The sequence below is a fragment of the Lutra lutra genome, chromosome 6 (genome assembly GCF_902655055.1).
Source record: "Lutra lutra chromosome 6, mLutLut1.2, whole genome shotgun sequence".
Taxonomy (NCBI): Eukaryota; Metazoa; Chordata; class Mammalia; order Carnivora; family Mustelidae; genus Lutra; species Lutra lutra.
Genome location: NC_062283.1, coordinates 151,799,373 through 151,824,649, shown reverse-complemented (window position 1 = coordinate 151,824,649; position 25,277 = coordinate 151,799,373). Strand labels below are relative to the sequence as shown.

General features: G+C 51.9%; 1 protein-coding gene across 4 annotated transcripts in view; it reads left to right on the top strand.

Moving 5' to 3' along the window:
- Positions 1–25,277, top strand: part of RPS6KA2 (ribosomal protein S6 kinase A2) — a 308,109-nt gene that overhangs the window by 135,479 nt on the left and 147,353 nt on the right. Inside the window, exon 1 of one of the 4 annotated variants that reach the window (XM_047733335.1) lies at positions 20,930–21,255. The exons of the other annotated variants lie outside the window; for them this stretch is intronic. Coding sequence (XP_047589291.1) covers positions 21,157–21,255 — 99 coding nt within the window. The 5' untranslated portion in view covers positions 20,930–21,156. Of the gene's footprint in view, positions 1–20,929; positions 21,256–25,277 lie in introns of those variants that run through there. 4 annotated transcript variants of the gene reach the window in all.

The window sequence follows — 25,277 nt, the reverse complement described above, 5'->3', positions numbered from 1 at the left end:
ACTTTCCCACTAAATACATGTAGTCCTGCTTCACCTTACGACCCTCAGGAAAGACGCACTTGACATAAAGCTCGAGTCGCAGATTGCCAAGGAGAGCTGCACTGTGAGTCTGCTGGTCAACAACTCCGAGGCCCCCAGGAACTCTCGGAGCTCTCGCTAGGAGACGCAATTAATTCATTATTACTTACATCAGTTTGAGTCACTTGCAGCTGAAATACCTTCTTACAGCCCAGTAGGGGAGCCACGGTTTAACCAAAGAAGAAAGTGGACTCCCGTTCAGAGAAGCCCTTGGCCCTGGCCAAAACGATTGGCAAAATAAATACATATTTATGTATTTTAAGTTAAAGTATGGTATTTTGGGGAATTGATCTCTGTTTTCTCATGATTTCCTGACTAACTGCTGGCAGCAATGGGTCAGGAGGAGAAGGCTCCCGCGACAGCCGGCGAGGGAGCGAGCAGGTGGGCGGCGTGAGGAACATGCAGGCGAACTCGGATGGGAAGCGCTGCTGGCACAGGGCTAGGCGTCTTTCTGGGGTGCAGGCGCAGGGTGCCTGGGACCCCCAGGAAGCCAAAAAACTTTCAAGCTCTCCTTCAGGAGCATGAGCACACCCTCTCAGACGTTTGGACACAGAATCTGTAGTCAAAATGGTCTCCCATTCAGAGATGTGAGTGGGTCGCTGCATTGGAAGGTACTTGAGATGTGTGACAACATTGTTGCAGGTGTGACAACATGGTTGCAGGTGTGACAACATGGTTGCAACTGTGCCAATATGTGTGACAACATTGTTGCAACTTCCACTGCAGCCCTGGTCCCTGCTTTGCTGCCTGAGCCCCCATAGCATTCCTGTTTCTGCCCTTTCTTGACCCTGGACGGCACCAAACAGTGGAGCTCCCCTTGGTGATGGAGATGCTCTGCGTCTGTGGCTTCGGGAAGCGCGGTGGTGTGACTGAGGAACTGCATCGAGGGTCTTTACTACATTGTGGGTCTTTTTTACTTTTTATTTTGGAATATTTCTAGATTTACAGGAGAGTTGCCAAGAGAGCAGAGAGGCCCTCCCCCAGTTTCCCTATCTTGTTGTGTTGTGTTGGTTTGTCCAGCCCAAGACCCCAGCGCTGGTGCGCAGTGAGCCAAAACTGCAGGCTTGGTTTGAATTTCACCACATATTCCTTTCCTGGAACTAACTTTTACATCTTACTTAATTTTAGTGCATTTAAATTTAAGGAGCCTCATGTGGCAGGTCGTTCCTGATTGAATGGCTCAGCCGTAGACAATTTTCACCACAATTATGAGCCAACGGTCCTTTAGGAACTACAGCCAGGGCTGTGCCTCCCCAGCTCAGGGCCTGCCCACAGCTCCCCCTTCTCTCAGAGTCAAAGCCCAGCCTGCTGCCCTGGCCCGGAAGGTCCCTGCACTCTCCGTCCTCACCTTCCAGGACTCCCTGCTCTTGTTCACCCCATTCAGCACTGGCCCGCTGGCGTATAAGGAGAGCAGCTGCAGATCGTCTGGTTAGCACCAGCCAGAGAAAGACAGTCTTTCTTAGCAATGCGGGGCAAGCGCGTGGCATAAAGGGGAGCCCGGGGCTCTGGAGGCCGAACAGCTTGGTCAATGCATGTCTTCGGCAGATAAGTACCGAGGGCCAGCCACACACCAGGCTGTGTCTATAGGGAGCTTCCTGTCTAAGAGGAAGGACCAGAAAATGAAGAAGTAAGCCAAGAGGCATATTGTATGTCAAGTGTTGAGAAGAAAGAGGAAGAAGCATAGAGAAGAGGTGATGGTGTTTTACATGCAGAGTCGCTCAGATCCCGGCGTCACTGCTTTGCAGCTGGCACCTTGGCACCAGGAGCTAGGTTGGCTGGGCCTCCGCATTTTCCTCCAGAGAACGGGCACCTTCGTTCTGCTATGTTCCCAATTCTGAGGATTCGGGGGAATAGGCAGAATGCCTGTATGGGCAGGCTTCTGAGGACCACTGGGGTCTTCTCATTGTCCCGTGGGTCTGACCTCTGGCCATGGGACCGGGAAGAGGGCGCATGTACCCAGGTTTGGTCATCCGTGAGAACGTCCAGCTGAGCTGAGGGGAAGCCGGAAAATGCACCTGTAGGACGAGGGGAGACCTTCATCCGCAGGAACCACACCTTCACGCCTGAACCGGTCAGCTGCACCCAGCACACAGCCAAATGTGTCCTCTGTCCTGTTTTCTCAGGAGATTTGATGAATAATATGGAGAGAAAGAAGCAAAAAAAAGAAATTGTTTAATATTTCTCCTGAAAGGTGGTGCGGCCACTGAGGGAAAGTCTGGGGCACAGGCCATGCACCTGATCTGCATGGCAGGCCTCAAAGTGCTGATGGGAAAGGTCATCTGCACCAGGGGGTCTCCGGACAGAGGCCGAAAGCCCCGGGATGGCGTGCGTTGGCGATCCAGGTGCCCTGAGACAGCATGGGGCAGAGTGCTTGGCTCACCTGTGGAGTGTTGTTCCTGAACACAGGTCATCTGAACCTTTAACAGCGGAGAAACGGCCAGACACGTACAGGCTGTGGAACGTCTACGGGACCACCCCCGCCCCCGTTCTCTTTTCACGAGAGTCAATGTGGCAAACACAGTAACGGGGTGGTTCATTAGAGAGCCCCACCCAGACGTGGCAACTGGCTGCACACCTTGATCCATGATTGGATTGTGAATTGGGCAAAATAAACCATTTAAAAGATCTTGGGGGGGGGGGGATTGTAAAACAGATCCGAAATTCAAGAATATGATATACACACTGAACCCCCGGCTGCGTTCATGACTGTGGTTGCTGAGAGGTGTGCTTCTGTTGGGGGGGGGGAGGGTGCATGCTGAAGCATTTTGGGGGTGAAGTGTCAGGACACTTACAATTTTGCTTTCAAAATCACCTAACAAAACGTAATGAGCTCTGGGGGTTACGGACGAATCACTAGGTTCTACCCCTGAAACTAATAATACACCGTATGTTAACTAAATTGAGGTTAGATAAAAAATAATAAAACAATAGAAACTCAAATAAACACCAACACACACACACACACACACACACACACACACAGACACCTATACGGGGATGTCGTGTGCATCCGAATATGAATGAGCGAGAAGCAGAGAGCAGATATGGCCAAGTGTTGAGGTGCTCTTTGATCTTTCTCCAGGTTTTAAGTTGTTAAAAACGAAAAGTGGGGGGAAAACACAATGTCAGTGGACCGGCCATGAAAGGAAAAAGAAGCATTCTGATGAAGATGTCCTAAAACTCGTGTTGACAGAGCAAATGAGTACTTCTCAGTTGTGGGCATCCCCTTTTTTGGGCCTGAGCTCCCTCACCCCACAGCTGAGGGTGAGGCTCCATCGCCTTTGTGGGTCTGCAGGGTCTCTGACACCTTATCCAAGTCACAGGGCAATCTGATGGAAAGCAGAAGTGGGGACGGAGCATCCCTGAGCTACCGAGAGCCTCAATGGCTCACAGCTGGCTGTTGCCGAGGTGGCCCCCCACTCCCGTGTCTGCCCTGTCACTTTAAGTGACACAGGAAGGAGATGCCATGTGGATGAAGTAGCTCAATCAGGAAATGTTCTGATGGACCCTATTTGACAGATTCAGGGTAATGTCCCCTTAAGAAAATAAAATTCTTCGATCAGAACATGTTGGGAACCATCTGTCAGATCATCCAGTAAAACACCCTGACATCCTCCAGGATGAAAGGCTCAGAGTGGGGGCTGCCCAAGGTCAGAAAGCCACCTGGTGCAGAGGCAGCCCCTCCACCGCATGCTCCCCTCTGCCTCTGCGCCTGCACCTGCTCCTGTGCTCCCACCCATACCTGCTCCCGTGCCTGTTCCCACTTCCCACACCTGCACCTGCTCCCATCCTCTGTGGCCACACCTGCTCCCACACCTGCTCTCATGCCTGTTCCCACTGCCTGCACCTGCTCCGAAGCCTACTTCCACGTCACTCCTACTCCTGCCCCCACACCTGCTCCCCTGCCTATTCCTACTCCTACGCTCACACCCGCACCTGCGCCTGTTCCCACCGCCTGCACCTCTCTCGCCCCCGTGCCTGCTCCCACACCTGCACCTGCCCCCGTGCCTGCTCCCACACCTGCTTCTGCCCCCACACCTGCTCCCATGTCTGTTCCTACTCCTGCCCCCACACTTGCTCCTGCGCCTGTTCCCACCTCCTACACCTGCTCCCCGCCCCACCCCCCGTGCCTGTTCCCGCACCTGCTCCCACCTGCTACGCCGGCGCCAAGTCCTGCTGCCAGTCCTGGAGCCCGCAGAGCAGACTGCACCCTTTCCGAGTGAACACAGTCAGTGAGAGGTGGTCTCATGTCCAAGTACTGTATCCATCCCTCAGTGCAGAGCGTTGTGATGGTCTCTGTGGTGGGTCTGTAATATCGCTGCTGAAGGGAGTCTCGTTGGGGAGGAGAACACTGTGGCACTGGCAACATTCTTTGGAACTAGCTCTGGCTCTCTTTCCCTCCGGTGGTTCAGAGGCAAGCACCTGCGAAGCAAGGGTACTGAGAATCTTTTGCCATGAAGCGTGGGCACGTGCCTTTGAACACATAACTGGTGTGGCTGGGGAATCACTCCGTTTAGATAGAAGCACAGCCTGCTGTCGGCTCTCGTCACCTCCCCCGGTTCCACCGGAGGGAGATGCTTTTCCTGCAGGGTCTGCTCAGCTTGGCGGCCAGGGCTGGGGAAGAGGTCTCTGTGAGACAGACTGAGAATATTCCTGATGTCTGCAAAGCCTTATAGTGAACAACAGTAAGCACTTGAGGACATCTGCTTTAAGCATAGGTATTAGTGACCATGTTTATTCGCATTTGTGAAACAAGTGCCCCCTGGGTCATGTCCCCTTTCCCATTCATTTCTCTTCCTACTGCAAACCAGTGAACCTGAGTCGGCGCGGATGGTGCCTGTCCCCTCAGCTGTCACGTCTTTCTTTTTTCCATCCATGTAGTTTGCAAAACAAACCAAGAGTCACAGATAAAATGCTCTTAGGGTTTTTCTTCAAGTCATACAAACCCTGTGCAAGGCTTGGGCTGCTCTGTCCTCTGTACTTCGGGTTACTAAGGAGAAATCCAGGGAAACATTCACTCTTTTCTGCTGATCTGGTAGAGGCTCACCAGCCCTTCTAAGTGCCGGCGACTTAGTCAGGTTCTGTGCGTGTGCGGGTTCTGTCTTCTCGTGCCTGATTGAGAACGGTGGGGCCAGACGGAGTTCACACCGAGATGGAGCCTGACGAGCCTCCAGGGGTTGTTTACCTCCTCAAAAAGGACATGGGACAAAAAAGTGGGATAATGAACAACAGAGTGGCAAGTTCGGAGGTTCAGACCCTCTGCAGCCCGGGTGGGAGCCAAATCTGGCCTGTGTGGAGCCCGGCATCACGGAGGCAGCCTGAGGGGTTGGAGCAGCCAGGCAAGGCAGCACTGTGGGCTCCCCTGTGTGGTTTTGGCCATGGGAGTTTGAGTTCAGTGCTTGCCCGTTCGATGGAAGTGAGGTTCCCTTATTCTCATGGTCAAGGCCGGGCACGAAGAGCTCAGTGCTGCTCACAGCAGGGCCACCAGGGACTCCTGAGATGCTGGGTGTCCTCTGACACCGGGAACCCCAGCACGTGGCTCTAGGACTTGTTCAGGGAGGTGTCATGGAGCATCTGATCGTCTCACCCTCTGCCAAGTGTGAGTTGTCTCTCCACATCATAAAGAAGCTTGTTGCGAACAAGACAGAAAATAACTTGGTTAAGTCAAGAAATGGTGTCAGATTCAAGGCTGAGTCCCATGAAAGCGACCCCCACGGGCCCTCTGCTGAGTTCTGCAGAGGTGACACGGGGGGAATGATCCAGCTGTGGATGCGGGGACCTGCCAGGAAAGCAGGCTCCTTTCTTTTCCATCGAACACTATGTGTTTCCAACTGTCTTTTAGGTAAACCACATGATGTAAATATCCCAAGAAGATAACGTGTTACAAGTGGGAAAGAAAATCAAAATAAAGATGCACATGGAAATAAGTTCCTGGTGAGATTTTTTTTTTTAAGATTTTTATTTATTTCTTTGACAGAGACAGATCAGAAGTAGGCAGAGAGGCAGGCAGAGAGAGGAAGAAGCAGGCTCCCTGCTGAGCAGAGATCCTGATGCGGGACTCGATCCCAGGACCCTGAGATCATGACCTGAGCTGAAGGCAGAGGCTTAACCCACTGAGCCACCCAGGCGCCCCAGATTTTTTTTTTTAATAGCAGATAGAAATGAGACGATGTCCTACCCCAGAATGGCCTTTGCCAGGTGTGATCTGTTTTTCTTCTGCGACCACCCCTCCCTCAAAATCCCAGCCCTCTGACTTCTCCTCTCCACGGAGCAGAGGCGTTCATGGAACAGTTCCTTGCCGAGTCTCTCTACTCACATTCTTTAACATTCTTACATTTGTTTAGCATTCGGGGCTTTGAACACCCAACAGCAGGAAAGAACGAAGAAATGTCCCGACAGCAGTAGTGGGAACCCGTGTGGACAGACTGCGCCTTGTGCCCCTGAATCCTGACGGCCTTCACCGTTGGTCATCCGCCCCCGGGGCGGTGTGGAGTGAGGGATGGGCTGGTCTGGTCCGTCGTGGGGCGCATCCCAAAAAACCACGAGCTATAATGGACCCACAGGTCCCTCGGAAGCTGTACTTCAGGATGGACCTGGGGAAAAGCACTGAGGAGTTATTAAAGCCAAGAGTCCAGCAGCCTGTTGTAGGTGACCCTGTGAGAGCTGCACATCGCAGTAAGTCGTCACCGTTAGCTAGTCAGACGTGCTGTTTGAGAACCTGCATAAAGGTTGTCACCCACTCTACGAACCCTCAGTGAGATTAGTAACAGCAGCTGTAACTTCAGATCACTGTCACCAGTGCTCAAAGTGCCTCAAGGAAATTCTTTTCTCTGCTTCTTAAGATGAAAGCCTCCCCGGCTTTCCTTGGGTTTCCTTTGCATGAAGAACTGTCTGCCATCGACACCATGTTCAGCTGAGCAAGAGGACGGCCTCGTGAATATCACGATCCTTTGCAAAGTTCGGAAATATGTAAGAAGTGAATCAGCTGCTAGTTTCTAGTTTTATTGCTTGTAATAACCTGTTTTTCAGGTACACTTACATAATGCTAAGCATTGGGATAATTGCATAATCTGGTTAAAAAATCTTTGAACTGCTGCCCACATGATACAACACTTGTACTTGCTGAGTTGTACAAATGGTTACAGCCATGGGAAGTGGAAGATACCTTCTGCTTTTCATCAAAGAAAAGAAAAAAAAATCAAGGTGTGACCATGAGATAAAGTAGGCAGAGTACCAGTGTTCAACCAAGAGATCTCGATTCTGGTCTGAACTGCGATCTTCACTTAGCCGGGGATGTGTTCTGTGCTGACATTTTTGGGCACACGGTGTCTGCCACTATAAAATGAGCGGGACAAGGGAGGGTATGAAACATGGTCACAGCAGGTGCCTGCCCCAGCAGGCAGGGGACTTCTGCATGGAGCTGTCCACAGGCCAGGATTTTAGGTGCTAAAATCAAAATAAAACAAAGTGGGCTGTCCAGGCACCAGACCTGAGCCAACCTGAGTGCTACAAGCTCTATGTACCCACCTCAGATCTGGCTATGCTGCCCAGGCACAGATGAATCCTGCAGTCTTGTCTGTGGTCCTGGGACACAGCTTTCTACAGGTTGTTCTGAGAGTCCAAATCATTCAGAACTTCAGCTAGAACACTGGGGCGGGAGGACAGGGGATTGCCTAACATGGAGCCAAGCTCTGACCTTCCTGAACCCACAGAATGCAACCCGTGTGCACGCGTCTGATTCAGTTAACCTTTGCACACAACACCGAAGGCATATGCTGCCCCTGGCCTTCATGTAAGGCCCATTGTAGTGAATGCAGAACCCAGGTCTGAAAGGGAGCCAACCTTTCCGGGCCCCTTCCATGCCAACAGTGAGCTAAGGGAGACCCCTCTTCCCCACCCCCTCGTTCCTGGTGCAAGGTGCATGCTGTAAGGTTTCAGTGGTGGTGAGTGAGAAGGTGGTGACAAGAGATTTCCTGCCAAGACCCCAAAATAGAACCCCGGGGAAGCCTCATGTCATTCCCTTGCAGGGGGAGAGGGACTCTTGCTCAGCAGCCCAGGGCGTGAGTAAGTTGTACATGTTTGGAATTCCCAACGAAACAATGGCATGGTGTTGAGGGAATCTTCCTCATGTCATGCAGACCTGCCGGGTCCAGCTGGGCTGGAGAAGGGAGCAGAGGCGGGCGTTGCTGCGAGCTGAACTTGAGGGGAGCCGGGGACGAACGCTGGGCATTGTTTGTTTTAGTGAAGTACAGTTAACACATGGTGTCACATTGGTCACAGGTGCACAGCAGAGCGATTGAACAAGTCCGTGCTCACTGCAAGTGTAGCCGCCATCTGTCCCCCACAACCACACAAAACTGTCACTGTATCGGTGACTGTATGCCCCAGGCTGTGCCTTTCGTCCCCACAACCTACTCTGTCCTCCACTCCCCTCCACCCATTTTCCTATCCTGCCACCCCTCTGGCAACCATCGGTTCGTTCTCTGTATGTAGGGGTCTTTTTCCTTTTATCCGTCCACTTGTATTGTTTCTTAGATCCCACGTATAAGTGAAATCGTACAGCATTTGTCTTTCTCTGTCTTACTTCACTTAGTGTAATACCCTGTGGATCCATCCAGGTGGTCACAAAAGGCACAATCTCATCGTTCCTCATGGCCAAGTGAGAATCCTATATAGTTGTGTGCACACGTGTGTGGTTGTGTGCGTGTGTGTGCACACGTATGGTTGTGTGTGTGCGTGTGTGGGGTTGTGTGCGTGTGCACACGTGTGTGTGGTTGTGTGTGTGTGCGCACATGTATGATTGTGTGTGGGTGTGTGGGTTGCGTGTGTGCACATGTGTGTGGCTTTACGTGTGTGTGCACGCATACACGTGCCATGGAGAGTGAGCCTTGCAAATGGCGGGTGGACGACAGCCGAGGTAGCATGGGTAGCACAGGAGCAAGCGGCGCCCGTCTGCCCTGCTCTGTCGACTGCATGGGAGTCAAGTTGGAGGAGGGAGCTCGGCAGGAGAGCTGAGACCTGCCAGGAGAGATAGTGGAGGGACAGGGCATCGGGGAGGTGTGGCCCAGGGGAACTCCACAGGACCTGACAGTGGAATGCCCAAGAGGGGGTGAAGAGGGAAAGGGAATGAGACTTGCGGTGCGGCTTCCGCATCCGGGTCTGAGGGTAAGTGATCAGGAAGCAGACGGTGTGGTGCCACTACCAAGGTGAGGACCTCCGGATGGGAGGCAGGAGCTGGAGGAAAGCCAGCCTGGAGTGACGTTCACAAAGGCCACGCAGCAGACAGAGTGACAACATTCGAGCTGCTCAGGGCTGGTAGAGCTGGACAAAAACGTTCAGGCTAACTGCAAGAGGGGTGGCCGGTGAAAGTCCTCAGATGGCGAGTGCCTCCGTGGGAATCCTCGGCATCTGCAGACACGAACTCACTTGCTCGTTCTATTAAGACACGTTACTTGAACGTGTCTCCCACACCAGTTGCCTCCTTGTCAGATGAGACACAGCTTCTACTGTGCAGTGGTCCTCTGTCCTGTCACATGACTCAGGTGGATGATGAGGGTGTGGATTATGGGAGGGAGGTGGGTACGTGATGCTGTAGGCGCTCCGGGGACAAGCATGAAAATCAGGGGTGATGTGTGTATGTGTGTGTGTGTTATCTGTGCACATGTATGTTTATGTGTGCACGTGTGTGTAGAGAAATTTCCCAGAGAAGACGGCCCTTAAACGAAGCTTTAAAGGAAATTGATTAAATCAAGATGTTATTAAAAAAATACTTTAAGTTTTTTAAAGTTATATATTAATTTTCAGGGATGCCTGGGTGGCTCAGTGGGTTAAAGCCTCCTCCTTCAGCTGGGATCGGGGATTGAGCCCCGCGTCGGGCTCTCTGCTCCACGGGGAGCCTGCTCCCCGCCCCCCCCTGCCTGCCTCTCTGCCTACTTGTGATCTCTGTCTGTCAAATAAATAAATAAATAAACCTTTAAAAAAGTTATATATTAATATATATTTTTAAAAGTTGTATATTAATTTTCAGACTTCTTTCTAACAGAAATACTTGATGCTATAAACACACCTTGAATTTTTACTTAATACCATTCCACAGAGATTGAAAAGCAATATTTCTTTTAAATCTCTCAAATCCAAGTAATCTGCAATCTTTCCTATAGTTTGTATAATAATACATATACATTACAATATTATACAAATTTATAAGCTATCAAGATTATATTTTTTAAATTTCCAATCATATAGGATTGTTAAGCAATAAAGTAAAAGTGATCTGTACGGTAACAATGGTGTGACTATTATTTAGGCAATTTACTGATCTGTGTGCTTTGTGGCCTGGATTACAATATGGTCAATTTCTGTACATTTTCTGTGTGTGCTTGGGGAGGATGCGTCGTCTGGAGCGCTTAGATCGAGTACTAGATGTGTTCCTTTGGCCAGCTTTCCCAAAGGTATTATCTCAATACGTAATTTTGTTTTTCTGCTTGATTTATCATTTATTGAGTGATATTTTAAGAACTTCCCCACATGATAATGGATTTGTCACTTTCTCCTCTTGGTTCTATCACTTTTTGATCAGTATATTTTGAAAGTATATCATTTGGTGCATCCAGGTTTAGGATTACTGAATCTTACCAGTGAGTTGAAACTTTCTTCAATAGATAGTGATGTTTTATCTTCAAATTCTTGTCGTGTAATTTGTGTGACATTAATGTTGCCTTATCAATGTTCTTTTCAGTAGTGCATGATATATCTTTTGTCATTCTTTCATGTGAAATTTTCTGTGTCTCTTGTTTTAGACATGTCTCTATAACTAGGCTTGTTTTCTTTATTCATTTTTTAAACATTTATTTATTTTTAGAGAGATAAAGAGAGAGAATGTACAAATAGGGGGAGGGGCAAGGGCAATGGAGAGACTCTCCTGCGGACTCCCCACCAAGCTCAGAGCCCAATGCCAGACTCAGACTCTCACCCTGAGATCATGACCTGAGCCAAAACCAAGAGTTGGAGCTCAACCGACTGAGCCCCCCAGGTGCCCCAAACTAAACTTATTTTAAACCAGTGTAGCAGTCTTTGTATTTTAACTGGAGAGTTTACCCCATTAACATTGATTGTAATTTTTTATTTATCTTTATTTATTTCTACCTTTGTAGTTTGTGTATGGTTCAGTTTGATCTTGCCTTGCTTACAAACCAATTAGCCTGTTACTTTTTGTGGAAGAAGACATAAGCATCGGGGATCAGAAAGAAGGGACATTATTATGCAAGGAGCAGAAAGTGGCCTGGATACCAGATTGGCATTGCTTTCCTTTGAGAAACAGCATTCTGCTGAGAAACACTGAGCTTGGGGGACCTAGCGCTTTGTAACAAGTGGTGGCAAGCCTGCGCTTTGTCTTGGAGAGAAACATTACTTCATCCCTCAAGGATGCTGCCAAAACAGTCCCGAGAAACGGCGGGTTAGGAGTGGGCAGTGCCTTATATTGTCGCATACTCAGCAAGGAGGAGTAGAGAGTGCAGAGACACTCAGGGCCCGCAGTGGCTGTGCTCTAAGCAAGACGTTAGATGCTAACTCTGATTCCCATCCTGCTGTATATGCTGCTTTTTAAATCAAGATTTCATGTTTAACTTCATGTGAGCCCCCAGATTGTGCAATACTTTGCCTTTTTTTTTTTTTTTAATGCAGTTCCCAAGTGTTTAGCTTCACCCGCAAGTGTCATTGTCACTCAGATTTCTCAGGTTGCTCATCTGGAAGTGTCTTTATTTGGACCCTATTCTTGAAAGGTATTTTGCAAGGCAGAGACTCTGAAGTTATCATTGTTTCCCCTTAACACTGTTTACTCTTGACCCACCTGTCTGTGCCGTCCACCAGGGCCACTGAGGCGGGCACAGACGCTCCAACTCACATTCGTTTGTACAAAACCTGCCTTTTCTTCTGGTTGCTTGAAAGACGCATTCTGCAGGTTGAACATGTATTTAGGTACGGATTTCATTTTATTTAATCCTCCTGGGGATTTGGGAGGCTCAAAAACATGAGGATTGCTGTATTTTATCAACTCTGAAAAATTCTCAGCCATTGGCTCAGGTCTCTGAAGACGGAGTATCTGTTTGTCTCTCTCAGTGCAAGACTCAGGCATGGGGTTTTTCTCCCTCTGTCTTCCATGTCTCTTCCACTGGCTTTTGTATGTCTTGTCTTTTGACTTTCCTGTTTGCACTCTGTCAATTATCATCAGATCTAACTTCTCCCTGGTTAACTCTTTCTTGGGCTTTGTCTAAACTGCTCTTTATCTACTGAGTTTTACTTTAAATCATTGCATTTTAGGGTTTTTTTTAAAGATTTTTTAAAAGATTTTATTTATTTATTTATTTGACAGACAGAGATCCCAAGCAGGCAGAGAGACAGGCAGAGAGAGAGGAGGCAGGCTCCCGGCAGAGCAGAAAGCCCGATGTGGGGCTCAATCCCAGGACCCTGGGATCGTGACCAGAGCCAAAGGCAGAGACTTAATCCACTGAGCCACCCAGGCGCCCCTGCATTTTAATTTTTAAAGTTCTACTAATGTTAACAAATCTGCTTGAACATTTGTAATCTCTAGTTTCCTTGTCATGCTTTCCATCTTCCTTTTTGTGTTTTAAATAGGTTAAACATCTTTTATGCCATTCATACCTCTGCGCATTTCAGGTCTGAGTCTGCTACTTACTCTGTCTGCTGACTCTTGCTCATGGTAGCTGTTTCCTCGTGTAGGCCGCAGTTTATGGCTGCAAGCCATGTTCCTTAGAATGTTCTCTGTTTGAGCTCCGAGATGTGTTTAAAGTACTTCCTCCAGAGTACTTGTGTTTGCTTCTGCCTGGTCCTCAGGATGGTACAATCTGAGACCATTAAAAAGTAAATGTTTGGCTTAGAGTTTTTCAGGTTGGTACTGTGAATTTCGGCCTGGAACAGGTCTAACTATGAGCGGCAGGAGGCTGACAGGAGAAACTCTGTCCTTTGCCGTTTCCGGAGCTCACAGCTGAATAAGCAAGTCTCCTCCCAGAGGGAGGCTCTCCCGCTCTCCCCCCACAGTCTGCTCTGTGTGGACTGTGATTTTCAGCAGAGTGACCCTGACCTGACCTCCCACCCTGCACGGCCCCAGGCCCTCTCCACGTCCATTCTCTAGACCCTGCTGAAACTCAGGTCTGGATTACAGGGATCGACAAACATGGCTCCCTCTTCACGCACATCTTCTTAGCCTCAGTTTTTGCCTACATTTGTGTTCTCCTACTCACTATTGGATCAACCATGGTTTAAAAAAGAGGATTTTCTTCTCATTCTAGCCAGCATGTTTCTATGTCTTGGGAAGGCTCGCTCTGCATATGTAATCCGTCACGTGACCAAGCATGGCGCCTGGCCCCCACCCCAGCCTCCTCCTGTGGTTCTCTGATGAGGAAGACATACCAAAGGGACTATTGCCAGGGGATCAAAGCCCTGGCTTTCAGTGTCTCTGGGAATTTCTTTCATGTGTGCATCTAGTTCCCATCTCTAGTAGAGGTATGTAGTGTTTGCAATGCTGTAGATGTCTATGAAATATTGTTTAGAAGATGACTATTTTTGCTAAGAAAAACTTCTGGCAGACATTGTACATTCTCCTTTGTACCCGTTCCAGGTCTTGAGGGACATTTCTATTTTGAGGATTCTTTTTTTTTTTCCTTTTTAAGTTACAGAAACCCTTCCTGCTATAGTTTTCACCTGTTTCCTCTTTCCTGCTAACTCCCTTCCTCTCAGCGTTCCTCTGTAACTTATGTGTGGGCTCAGAATCACAAGAAATAGCCCCATGTCTCCGTTGGCAGCCAGGTTTTCTCACATCTGTCAGACCAAATGCTCACTCCCTCGGAAGCCCGCTCCCTGGCCGTCTCCCTCACGGAGGCTCCCTGCAACGGCCGTGGAGGGAGAAGCGTGTATGTTCATCTCCTTGGGCTCCAGAAGCACAAAACAGTGGCGGCTGGACATGGCGCGTATGTGTCGCCTTGCACTTCTGGAAGCCAGAGGTCTGACACGAGGTGCCGAGAGCCATGCCCCCCGACACACGTAGGGAGTTTCTTCCTCACCTCTTCGACGGGCTGGTGACGGCACTGCTTCAACTTCTGCCTCCGTTGTGACGTGGCCTTACAAGGACACGGGTCACACTGAATTAGAGCCCACCCTACTCCTATACGCCCTCATCTTAACTAACGACATCTGCAACAGCCCTGTTTTCCCACAAGGTCACGTTCTAGGGCCTGGGGGTCAGGGCTGCAATGTACCTTTTTAGAAAGGGACACAGTTCAACCCATAACAAACAACATGGGAACACTAACAGGGTCAAACCCAGAGGTTCTACACATTCTGTCACCTCCGGATAAGGAACGGTCCTTTCCCCTCTCCCCTACGGATGAGCAGAAAACACCTCTACATGAAACGTTTCCGGAGTTCTCTTGGCCACACACTAGGGCCCCTTGGCTCTCAACACTGTTTCATGCAACAAGACTCCCCGTGTTGTCTCATGAGTAAACTGACCTTTCACAGGAGAACTAGCCATTCTGCACCAAGGCACTCCCAGCCTCTGTCCCTACAGATGTGAGGAGGCCTGTGGAGGCCACAGTCCGGACTTCTGTCTGTGAGATGCTCTGTCTACAGGATGTTGGCCTTATGGCATTTCTTGCCTGAGTGTAATTGTCTAGGGAAATGAGGATCTTAGCCTGTCACCCTCTTGGTTGCCAGTCCCTTATATGGTGTCTTTTGATGCACACCTGGTACAATTGTGGCTGGGCACTCACTGATGGGCAGATCTCGTCTGGACCCTTTCGTCTTGTGTAAGTTTAGGCAATAGGTTCAGCTCCTGGAGCCTCATAAGACGGGATTCATTGCATCCATTCTGCAGATTTTGTAAGTGTGTTTTACAGATGAAATAGTAAAAATGGCCCAGCTCTGATAACCAACAGACCTCCAAACGCAGTCGCTATAACACCCCTTTAAACAAGCCTGTGGGAAGGGCCACCGATGGTGGCTGTCCCACGTGCTTCCACGTTGGTGGGAGAGGCAGACAGAGAAGCCAAGAGTCATCGTCTGGCTGTGTGAGGAAAACGGGGAGCCTGGGGAAGACACCTTCACATGGCCTGCGGCATGAAGCGGGGGAGGGGAGCGGCCTGTGGGTGGAGCAGGAGGGCGTCCCGGGCAGTGACCGCAGCACCCACAGTGTGGTGGAGACCTGGGAAGCCGTCTTCACACCGTGTGTCGGCGCAGCCCAGCCCACACTCCGGGGCAGGAAGGAGGACAGAGGGTGAGGACAGGGAACGGTGACCAGGAATGGCACAGCTGCTCTGCTCTGGTTTGCGCTTCTCCTGGACCCACCTGGACACATGTGGTACACGGGGTAGCTTGACCTGCTTAGCTTCTAGAAAGACCATTTTAGGAGCTGGACTGTGGGTGGGTTGGGAGGGATGGCGTCTAGCCGGGGAGCACCGTATTCTGGCAGGACTGATGGGGCCCCAAACCATGTGTCCGAGAGCCGGGCCGGAAAGAAGGGGAGATGTGACAAATATTGAGAAAGTCTCAGGAAGGTGTCTGTGCGTCGTTAGACTTCGGGAATAAGGCAGTGCAGGAGGGAAGGTAATTCTTGCCTCCCCATTTACAGGGTAAACGGTTGCACCCACAGAAGACAAGGTCGTTCAACGGAAAGCTTTCAGATAAAAATGCTAGACGTGGGGGTCTACTCCTTCCCCAGTCATGCCACTACCTTTCTGTGTGAAACTCTAGGATTTTAGCAAATAACAACTTTGATGAGCAGTTTACAATTTGCTTCCACATTTTGCTTTAACTGCACAAAACTGCCACATTTGTAGGTGACGGCGTTGTGAGGAAGGAGCACAGGTTCCCCCACCATGGGCTGCTGAGCTCACCACGATTCTCAGACGTGGCCTTTGGGCATTTCAGACCCTGAGGGGCTGTCCTGTGCCACGCCTCGTACCCCCGGCCTCTGCCTCCGAGGCATCCCTCCTATTTCCCACCCCCCAGCTGTGTCTCCAGCTGTCTACACCTGTCCCCAGACCTTGCCAAGTGTCCCCCAGGGGACAAAGTCAGCCCCACTTGAGAACCCTGTTCTAGAGGATCAGAATTTCAGGTTAAGTCACAGTGGGAAAGTGGCTGGAATTCGGATACTTCCCATCCCACGTGCGTCCCACGAGCAGCCCTGGTAGCACCCACACAGCTGCCCCCACTCCCGCCCTCCCCGTCTGCTCTCGGATGTTCACGCGCATGCCAAGCCCCACACGGGTGCCTTTCCAGGAGCGTCTTGTTCTTTCTTCCACCGTTTTACATTCTATATCCCATAAATCCCGTAGGCACAGTTCCCATCTGGTCCCACGGGCAGCGGTCCTTCTGGCTTTGCTGGCACCCGGTGCCCTGGACTCGAGTGCAGTGACCGTGAGCTCCCGCTCCCTGGAACTGCGTCCAGAGGGCTTCTCCGGAGCCTGGGTTTATCGCGGATCTCTCTAGAGAGCGTCGCTGTGTGTTTCCACCAGGCACCTCGAGTAAGAAGTAGTCAAGACCACTGGAGTTTTTGCTGCTGTTTTCAGATGACACGGGAGGTGCACGAGGGCCACGGGCCTATGTAAGGGGCTCTGTGCACCTGGATGCTCAGGGGGTCGTTCTTGCTCTCGAGGTCCTGTCTGGTTAGTGCCAGAGCTCAGGCGCGAGCCCTGGTCTGCAAGGGCGGTTATTTCCGTCCACCTCACACTGAGGGTGCGGCCTGTGGGACCCTCACTGAGTGGGTGACCTCCGTCCTCTGAGGCCCTCACTGTTATAAATGGAGCCTGGACCCCGTTCTTGACTTGTACCTGGTTTGTTGACCAAATGCAGCTTGTGATGGGATTGAAACGCACCTTGCAGTACTTATCAGAGTGAATGACGGGGAACCCTGTCAGTTCACGTAGCTTTTTCTTCCCACTCCCAAACAACAATCATGTTTGTTTTCCGTTGTAAATACTTGATTAAGACATTAGTATTTCCAGTCCTACTGACTGACCGGACTCACAGTCTCTTTGCCGGCTTGAGGCTGTCTCAGCCTGGGAGGCTGCCAGGGTCAGAGTGGGAGGGGGGGCGATCCAGGCAGAGAACAGACTCGCTGGAACCGGTCCGCACACAGGTGGCCTCACTCTGACCCCTCCTCTCATGGTCAGCTGTCCTGTCGTCTTCTGGGTTACTGCAGCTGGAGACCGCAGCAGCACGCACTTACAGGACAGAGGCCTCCGGATTTGGGAGTTACCTAGAATTCTTGCCTTAGCCCTGGGCCTGGTGCTGCACGTTTCTGCTCTAGACAGCATCCCAGGGACCCCCAGACTAGCCCCTTTATCACATGGCCATACCTGGTCTGTAAGAAACCCTCTTGCATCCTTCCTCCTAAAAGCCCCATGAACACAAATCCGTTCAGTGAACAGCCCCCCACCCCCACCCCGACCCTCCCCAGAGCATGGCCATCCGGGCTCTCTAGAACTCAGATCTGACCGGCATCCACAGCAAATCACAGCTCTTGGGGTAGGGCTTGAAGTGAAGGAGGCAGCATTGCCCCTACCCAGTCCTTTGGGGGAAGGGAAAGGAAGGGGATAACAATGCAGATCTTGCCCAAGTTACCTTCCTTCCAAAAGCCTCCCTCTCCTTCCTGTCCAGGGCGTGTTCTGTTCTCAAGGAAGGGGGAATTCCAGGGTGGACCAGACCTTAGTTATTGTTCTGAAATTCTGAAATTGTATGCCTCAGGTGTCCTGGGGACTCGGTAGAACTCAATATTCATTAATCAATCATGAAATCCCCTTTGTTCTAAATTCCCAATAACCCCTTTCTTCTACAAGCTGGGACCCTACCTCCTCTGTTTGCCCAAGAAACATGGCTCCTTATCCATGGGGGTCACCCCAAATGCCACCTCCTCCAGCTGGGACCGGCTTCTCATTCATCTCCGTCCGTGTAGCATCTCCTTATACATTTCTTTCGCATTAAAAACTGCATCATGGTTGTCTATCTGCTCACCTTCTCTTCATGGGGCTGTGAACTTCTGGGGTCAAGAGCTGGGCCGCAGTCATCTTTGTGTCCCTAGGGCTGAGTATGGCCCCAGGCACCAGGAGGTTTCCGCAACCACTCGTGGGACCGAGGTGACCACTCGTGGGACCGAGGTGACCACTCGTGGGACCGAGGTGACTGCTTGTGGCCAGCACTCGCTTATAGGCTGCAGCAGCATAAAATGCAATGTCTGGTTTCTGTGTTCAGGGCAGGGAAAAACTCAAGGTCACCTGGAGGCTGTTGACCTTGCTCCCCTGCTCCCTCCCCACCATCAGGACAGGGGCCTTTACTGAGCTCCCCCTTTCCCCCAGGATTTGGGAGGGATGCCTCTGGGTATCAGGGTGGTCTGACTGTGGCCTGGAGGTGGTCACTGTCTTAGCACCGGAAGTGGTGGCAAATGATTCTTAGAGATTTTGATAAATTTACTTCACCAGGTTAAAGATAAAGGCAAATAGAAATGTTCTAACAATGAAATTATTTCTCCAGTTGAAAATATGAAAACTTTTTTTTTTTTTTTTTTTTGTCTTTTGAGACTCCAAGTTCAATTGAACAGTTTGATTGCACTCAAATGTGGGGGATGGTGAATGCCCCATAAGATACTTCCTTTCCAGTTCGGTTACACCAGGTCAACATGCTCTTGTGGTAAAACCCAAGCCCTGGTCGAGGCCCACCCGAGGGTTTTGTCGTGACCAGGATGGCCCTGAGATGTCACAGTTGGCGTGTGGTACTCCCGCTGGCTCCCCCAGTGAAGCATGCTAGAGCCGGCCCCCTCCTCATTCCAGGGGCTGGAGACAAGCCCATGTCCAGTCAGTCAGCGGCTCTCTGCCAGAGCTTAGCTGCAACCTGGCATAGGTCTCCGTGTAGAACCAAGATGCCTCAAGGGCAGCCAGGGAGAAGGGGAGTCTTTAGGTGGTAAGAAGCTGTTTCCCAGAGTGGGGATAATCGCCCTCCCGCAGAATCCTTGAGGGAAGCAGGAACCAGTTTTGACATGCATATTTTCATCTTGGAGATGCACGATGGGGACACAAAGCATAAGTGTGCCCAAGCTCTCCAAGCAAAGAGCGGCCACTCTGAACTCCGTGCTCCCACTGCCCAGCCTGCGGCATCCGTATTTGTCACACAGTACTGCCCGCATGAATGTTTCTGACCTTCTCCAGGGTTGGTGGCCGGGCACTGACCTCGTCTGACCCTATTCTGAACATCGCACGCGCACATCGCACCAACAGAAGAGGCCGCATGGAGCTCAGAGCTCCAAGATCTCTGCTGAGCATTTCTCGAAAAAAAAAGTGTTCCCCTTTAAGGCAAATCCCCTCTAGAGCCTGCCTCGCGACACTGCGGGGCCTAGGAAGTCACCCGTCCCGGACGGTTTCCTATATACGGAGCCGGAGGTCGTGGAGAACGGATGTCTCGTGCTCCGAGCACTTCCAGGGGAGGCTGCCCCGGACCGCGTCGGGGTCGTGCATCCCGGGTGGCGACGGCTGGACCCGCGGGGCCGGGCGCCCCGGGGCAGGGAGAGGTGCAGAGCGCGGGCGAAGGCTCCCGGAGCCTCTCGGATTTTGTTTCATTTTCCGGAAATGTCCGCTAACTGACAAAAGTTTTGCTCGGCACCGCAGAGCATTGAGCCCACGTGTGCCTGTGGCTGTTTTAAGGGAAAAACCTTAGGGACGCCCCCAAGCCAGAAAACAGCCCAGCCGGGCCGCGGAGCAGCGCCGAGGTCCCCCGGTGGGGCGGGGCAGTGCGCCGGGAGTACTCGGAGCACGCGAGGCGGCGGGAGGCGCGTCGGTGGCGCTGATTGGTGGTAGTGGGCCAGGCGGGGCGGGGCCGGGTTGCTCTGCGCTCGTCCTCTCTGGGCGGGAGGAGGAGGGGGAGGGAACGCCTGGGTTGTGCGGTTGCTGATTGGCGGCAGTGGCGGAGGGCGGGGAGGGGCGGGGCTGGCCCGGGCGGGGCTGGTCGTCCCGGGCTGCGGCGTCTGCAGCGGCGCGGCAGCAGGAGGGGGAGGAGGGAGCATCTGATTGGCGGTAGTGACTGTGGGCGGGGCGGGGCGTTGGCAGCAGCAGCAGCAGCGGGAAGAGGAGGAGGGGGAGGAAGGAACATCTGATTGGCGGTAGTGGCTGTGGGCGGGGCGAGGCGGGGCTGGGTGAGGCGGGGCGTTGGCTGCAGCAGCAGCAGCAGCGGGAGGAGGAGGGGGAGGAAGGAACATCTGATTGGCGGTAGTGACTGTGGGCGGGGCCGGGAGGGGCGTTGGCGGCCGCAGCAGCAGCGGCCGCCGCAGCAGCAGCGGGAGGAGGAGGAGGAGGAGGGGGAGGAGGGGGAAGAAGGAGCATCTGACTGGGGGTTGTGATGGTGGGCGGAGTGGGGCGGGGCGGTGGCGGCTGCCGCGGCTGCCCAGCAGCAGGAGGAGGAGGAGGAGGGGGAGGAGGAAGCATCTGATTGGCGGTAGTGACTGTGGGCGGGGCGGGGCGGGGCGGGGCTGGTCCTTGCTGAGCATCTGCGGCCGCCGCGGCAGCCTCGGAAGCAGGAGGGGGGGCGGGAAGAGGAGGAGGAGGAGGAGGGAGCATCGGGGGCGGCGGGCACTGATTGGTGGTAGTGGCTGGGGGCGGGGCGGAGCTGCCCGGGGCTGCTCCCCGGCGAGAGGCTGCGGCGGCCCCGGCAGCAGCAGCAGGAGCGGGAGGAGGAGGAGGGGACGAGGGGGAGGACGAGGGGAAGCAGCTCGGGCGGCGGGCACTGATTGGCGGTAGTGGCTGAGGGCGGGGTGGGGCGGGGCGGTCTGGGGCTGGTCCTCGCAGGCTGCAGGAGGAGGAGGGGGAGGAGGAGCGCGGGAGGAGGGAGCGCAGGAGTCCGGGCCGCGGTGGCCGGCTCGGCCTGCCCTTTGTGCCCGCAGCCCGCGCCCCGCGCCGATGGCCGCCGCATCGGGCTCCCCCGCGGCGCGCACCCGCCCGCGGACCTGACCCTGCGCGCCTGAGATGCGCCGGGAATGCGCGTCCTCCGGGCCTGCGGCTGCTGCCGGCTGGGCGCGGGGCGATGGACCTGAGCATGAAGAAGTTCACCGTGCGCCGCTTCTTCTCCGTGTACCTGCGCAAGAAGTCGCGCTCCAAGAGCTCCAGTCTCAGCCGCCTCGAGGTAAGCGCCGTCGCGCCCGGTGCGCGCAGGCACCCAGGTCCCGCCGCGCCCGGGGGATGCTTCGGGCGGCGGAGCCATCCCGAGCCCTTTCTATTGTCACATGCACGGGACGCACCGACTCAGGGCAGGGAGTTGAAGTTGTCGGAGAGCCCGTCCGGTTTTCACCGGACCGAACGCCGTTGTTGGGACTTCGCCATACTGGACCGGCCCTCGGGTTTTCATCCGAGGCTTAACCCTCCCATGTGGAATTTCTAACTAATTTTGCTCCCGGGGCCGCGCAGGTTGCGGAGCGGTCGCTGTGCCCAGATAGGTGCTCGGGGTGGGGAGGGCGTTTCGGTCCGTGCAGCTGGACCGCGGCTCCGTGGGGCACCTCCGAGGTCCCACGGACAGAACCTCCGCGGCGCTCCCCTCGGCTGTGGGTCGAGGGCTGGGGGGTGAGTTTGTCTTTCGGTGGCCCCCAGCCACGAAGTGCTACCGTATGGGGCAGATGTTGGTGTATTTGAAATCAGTGTAGCGTTGCCCGTATCTATAACAACCCAGTCTACGCGGGCCAGTCTGAAAGGGTGCTCAGGATCAAAGTGCCTGGTGCAGCATCCCTGCAGCCCCGGGTTTGACAGAGATTCGCCCTGAAACCCAAGGACCCTGAAAATTGTGTCCCTTTCTCCTGTCCCTCGTCTTGTCATCTTCAGGTTTCCAAAGTCATCTGTGGACCGTTCTCTGCTGTGTTTTTTTATTTCTGCCATCAGATCTTGTTCTCTTTGTCCCGGTGTCCAAATTACATTGTTGAATCTATAGATGACCAAACGGTGGAACGTGTTTAAGTGAAAGAGAGAGAGAGAGAGAGAGAAAGACATTGTGATGTTGGGGGGAGGGGCTGGCCACACAGCCTAGCCTTTCCCTTTGACATTGCCCTGGCCTTTACCAAAGGCTGGCACCTATCTCTGTTTTGACTTGTTTCTAAGGAATCAAATGAATTGGAACAATGTGACATTTTTCGTCTGGGATTTCTTTGTCCCCGCTGCCATGATATTCGATACAGGCATGGGTTGTTACAATTACCAGGTCTTTAAGCAAAGCTCTGGAATAGACGTGAATGCAACAGGGAATTGCTTGTGGAAAAAGTTTCTGTTATGGTATCACTAAGTCAGATTTGGACCAGATAGGCTCTTTGTGGCTGCTTTCTGAGGGTAGAACATATTTTTCAAACAAATACAACTGTTAATCAAATAATGGGGGAGGTCTTGCCTTGAATTTCACATTGACGGAAATTAAACACGAGTTAGTGAGATAAATCATCTTCCTGGATCTCAGGCACTTTTTAAAAAGCTAAAGTTGATAAGAACAGAAAGCCAGAACACTATTTACCTCTATGCCCAATAAGTTTTTATTCATCAAAATGCCAAGTTTATTATACAGCTCCTTGTTTTATTTATTGTCCTTGCCAGTGGGAGGCACACGGGTGGGCAACCCCCCAGTGCTCTTCAGGAAGACCAGCAGTAGACACTGGCAGCAAGTTGATACTGGGCTGAACTGGTGGACGGTCAGGAATCTCATCAGTGCGATACACTCCGCTCTGGTGTTGTGGTTTAGTGGGGAGAACTGGGTTTGTGCTTCAAAAAAACAACATAATGGGAAACGAGAGGGGGATGGAAGAGAAGTTTCTTCAATGTGAAAACAAAATTTCTAAAAATCATTACTACACCAGGGGCTAGGCAGAAGGTCTGTTCCTGACCAGAGAGGATTATCACATTCCTCTATCAGCACGTAATCGGCGAGCCCTTCGCGTAACCGGGAGGGTGGGCGCTGGAGAGAAGTGCTGGGAAGGGTGGTCCGCTCGGACGCGGCGCTCTGTTCTCCACAGGTGCATTCCCTGTCCCTTATGAAAACTCAGATAGGCATGTTTTACAGTCCTCATTCTATTGATGGGGGACTCAGCACCCCCCTGCCCCCAACAGGATTTTGCCGGAAACTTGCCAACTAAGTCGTTCTGCAATTGCTTTTTAAAAGCCTGCTGTGTGTTCAGCCCCTTTCTCAGCCTTGTAGATCCAAAACCACAAGTCCTGGAAGTCCTGGCCTCATGATGCCTCCACCTAGTGGGGGATCTAATAAGTGACTGACCCTGTGCTTCTGTCCAGCAAGTTCCATCTTCCTGCCCAGCTGCCTCTCCATCTTTTTCCAGAGAAGTCTGTTTATGCACTTGCATATCCACAGCATATTGTAGGCCAGGGAGCACTTCCCCCCAAAATCTAAAATTTCGGAGGGGTGGGGGAGGTCTGTCAATAGTTTGAGCTTGAGTAATGGGACACATAAAGCACTAGCACAGATGTACTTTTCCTGTTTGGACTGATGAAAAAGATTGCTCATTTTGTAAAAATAAACATTTTTTCATTGTTTCTATGATATTTATTTTGTAAAATATACATGGAGATTGAAAATGTTTATTTTTTGAATTCAGAATCTAGTGCCATAAACAGGAAAGTGACCGTGGTTACTTGAAGTTGAAAACACTATTATCTTCATTAAAATGGCCTTCAGGGAGAGACTCCGTCTTAATGTTTTCATACTTGCTTTTAAATTTAACTTGAATCTAGACTCTGGCACTTGGTAATCCCTAGCCAACAGAGAAGCCAGATTACTTAATCAGATTTGGGAACAGTTTATTATGAATTCCAGCTTAAATATTTTTAGAGTGTCTCGGTGTTGCACCAACTGGGATGGCCAGATTGTTGACTCTGGCAAGCATGATTTTGGGGGTTTCTAAAGGGTAATTGGGTATCTTTCCTAGACTTCTTTGTGCATGTCTTAGAAAGCTATCAGGTTTCACTGTCTGACCTTCACCTGGATTTTAAGGGCATTGACATCACTGCCTTAGGGGCTTGGCACCTACCTGGAAGGTGTAACTGGCTCCTGATTCAGCAGTCCATTTTGTAGATGAGGAAATGGAGCCCAGGGAAACCAAAGGACTTGCCTATGCTCCTGACCCTAGACTGTTTTAAAGGAAGTTCTTGCTGCGAGAGCGTGTGCCTTCTATGATTATCATAGCCCTTCTGGGCCATGCGGTTACTGGAGTTTACCATGTATTAGATGGGACTTGAAGGAAAGCTATTGTAATTATTAAAAGGAAATTACTCTGAGGAGTATTTTGGAAGGTGCAGCACAACCTAAAATTATTCTGGAGAACCTCTTCCGGAAGTTGGAACGTTCCAGGTGAACGTCGCATACCCTCGGCAGGTGAATCTGGGCTTTATATCACACCCACCATCTTTCATGGCAGGTGGCGGCTTTGTCACCTCCACGAGCCCCTTCCCCTCCACTGTGAGACGGGCTAGGACTTCCTGCCACACAGGGTGAAAGCGATAAGCATAAGCCATCAAATGTAAAGACGGACACGGAGTCTGGATGGTGGCGCGGCTGGTCAGTAGTTGTTAGCTATGGATACTGACGAATATTTGCTGGGCTTCGTGATGGTTTTCACAGTGCTCATTGTCTCCGGGCGCTGTGTGAGCCTGCGGTTGCCCCCGTGGCCTGCAGAACCCATGGCTTGTGTTGTCTCAGTAAATGCTCAGCCTGGTAATTAACAGTTTAGACGACCTTCTTCTGTAGTTAGGGGAAGAAGAGGCCAGAGATTGCTTTTCCCAGGCCTCCTCCTTATACACCGTCATTCACTAGGATCGGCCCCGTTTGCTAAGATGGAGTTCCCGGCGTCTGGCTGGATGGCGATACCCCTCTTCCTTATCTTATCATCACCTTGTGAGTCAGCTGCACCAAACCATGAATGCATTACCAGTTCAGGCCCCAAAGCCATGGCCTCATGAGCTAGGGCGGCTTCGGGAGTCAGGAAACACCCCAGCATCGGCATCCCAATTTCAGGAGCTTTGGGACGGCATCCTCCTGGGCTCAGCCTTTGCTTCCCAGGAGAGACTCCAGTGGTCTTGTGCTCCAACTCCAAAGCCTGGCTTGGGGCTGTGGAAGGTTCAGAGGGGCTGACTAGGAAGAGCTTGGGGGGGGGTATGGTTTTTAAA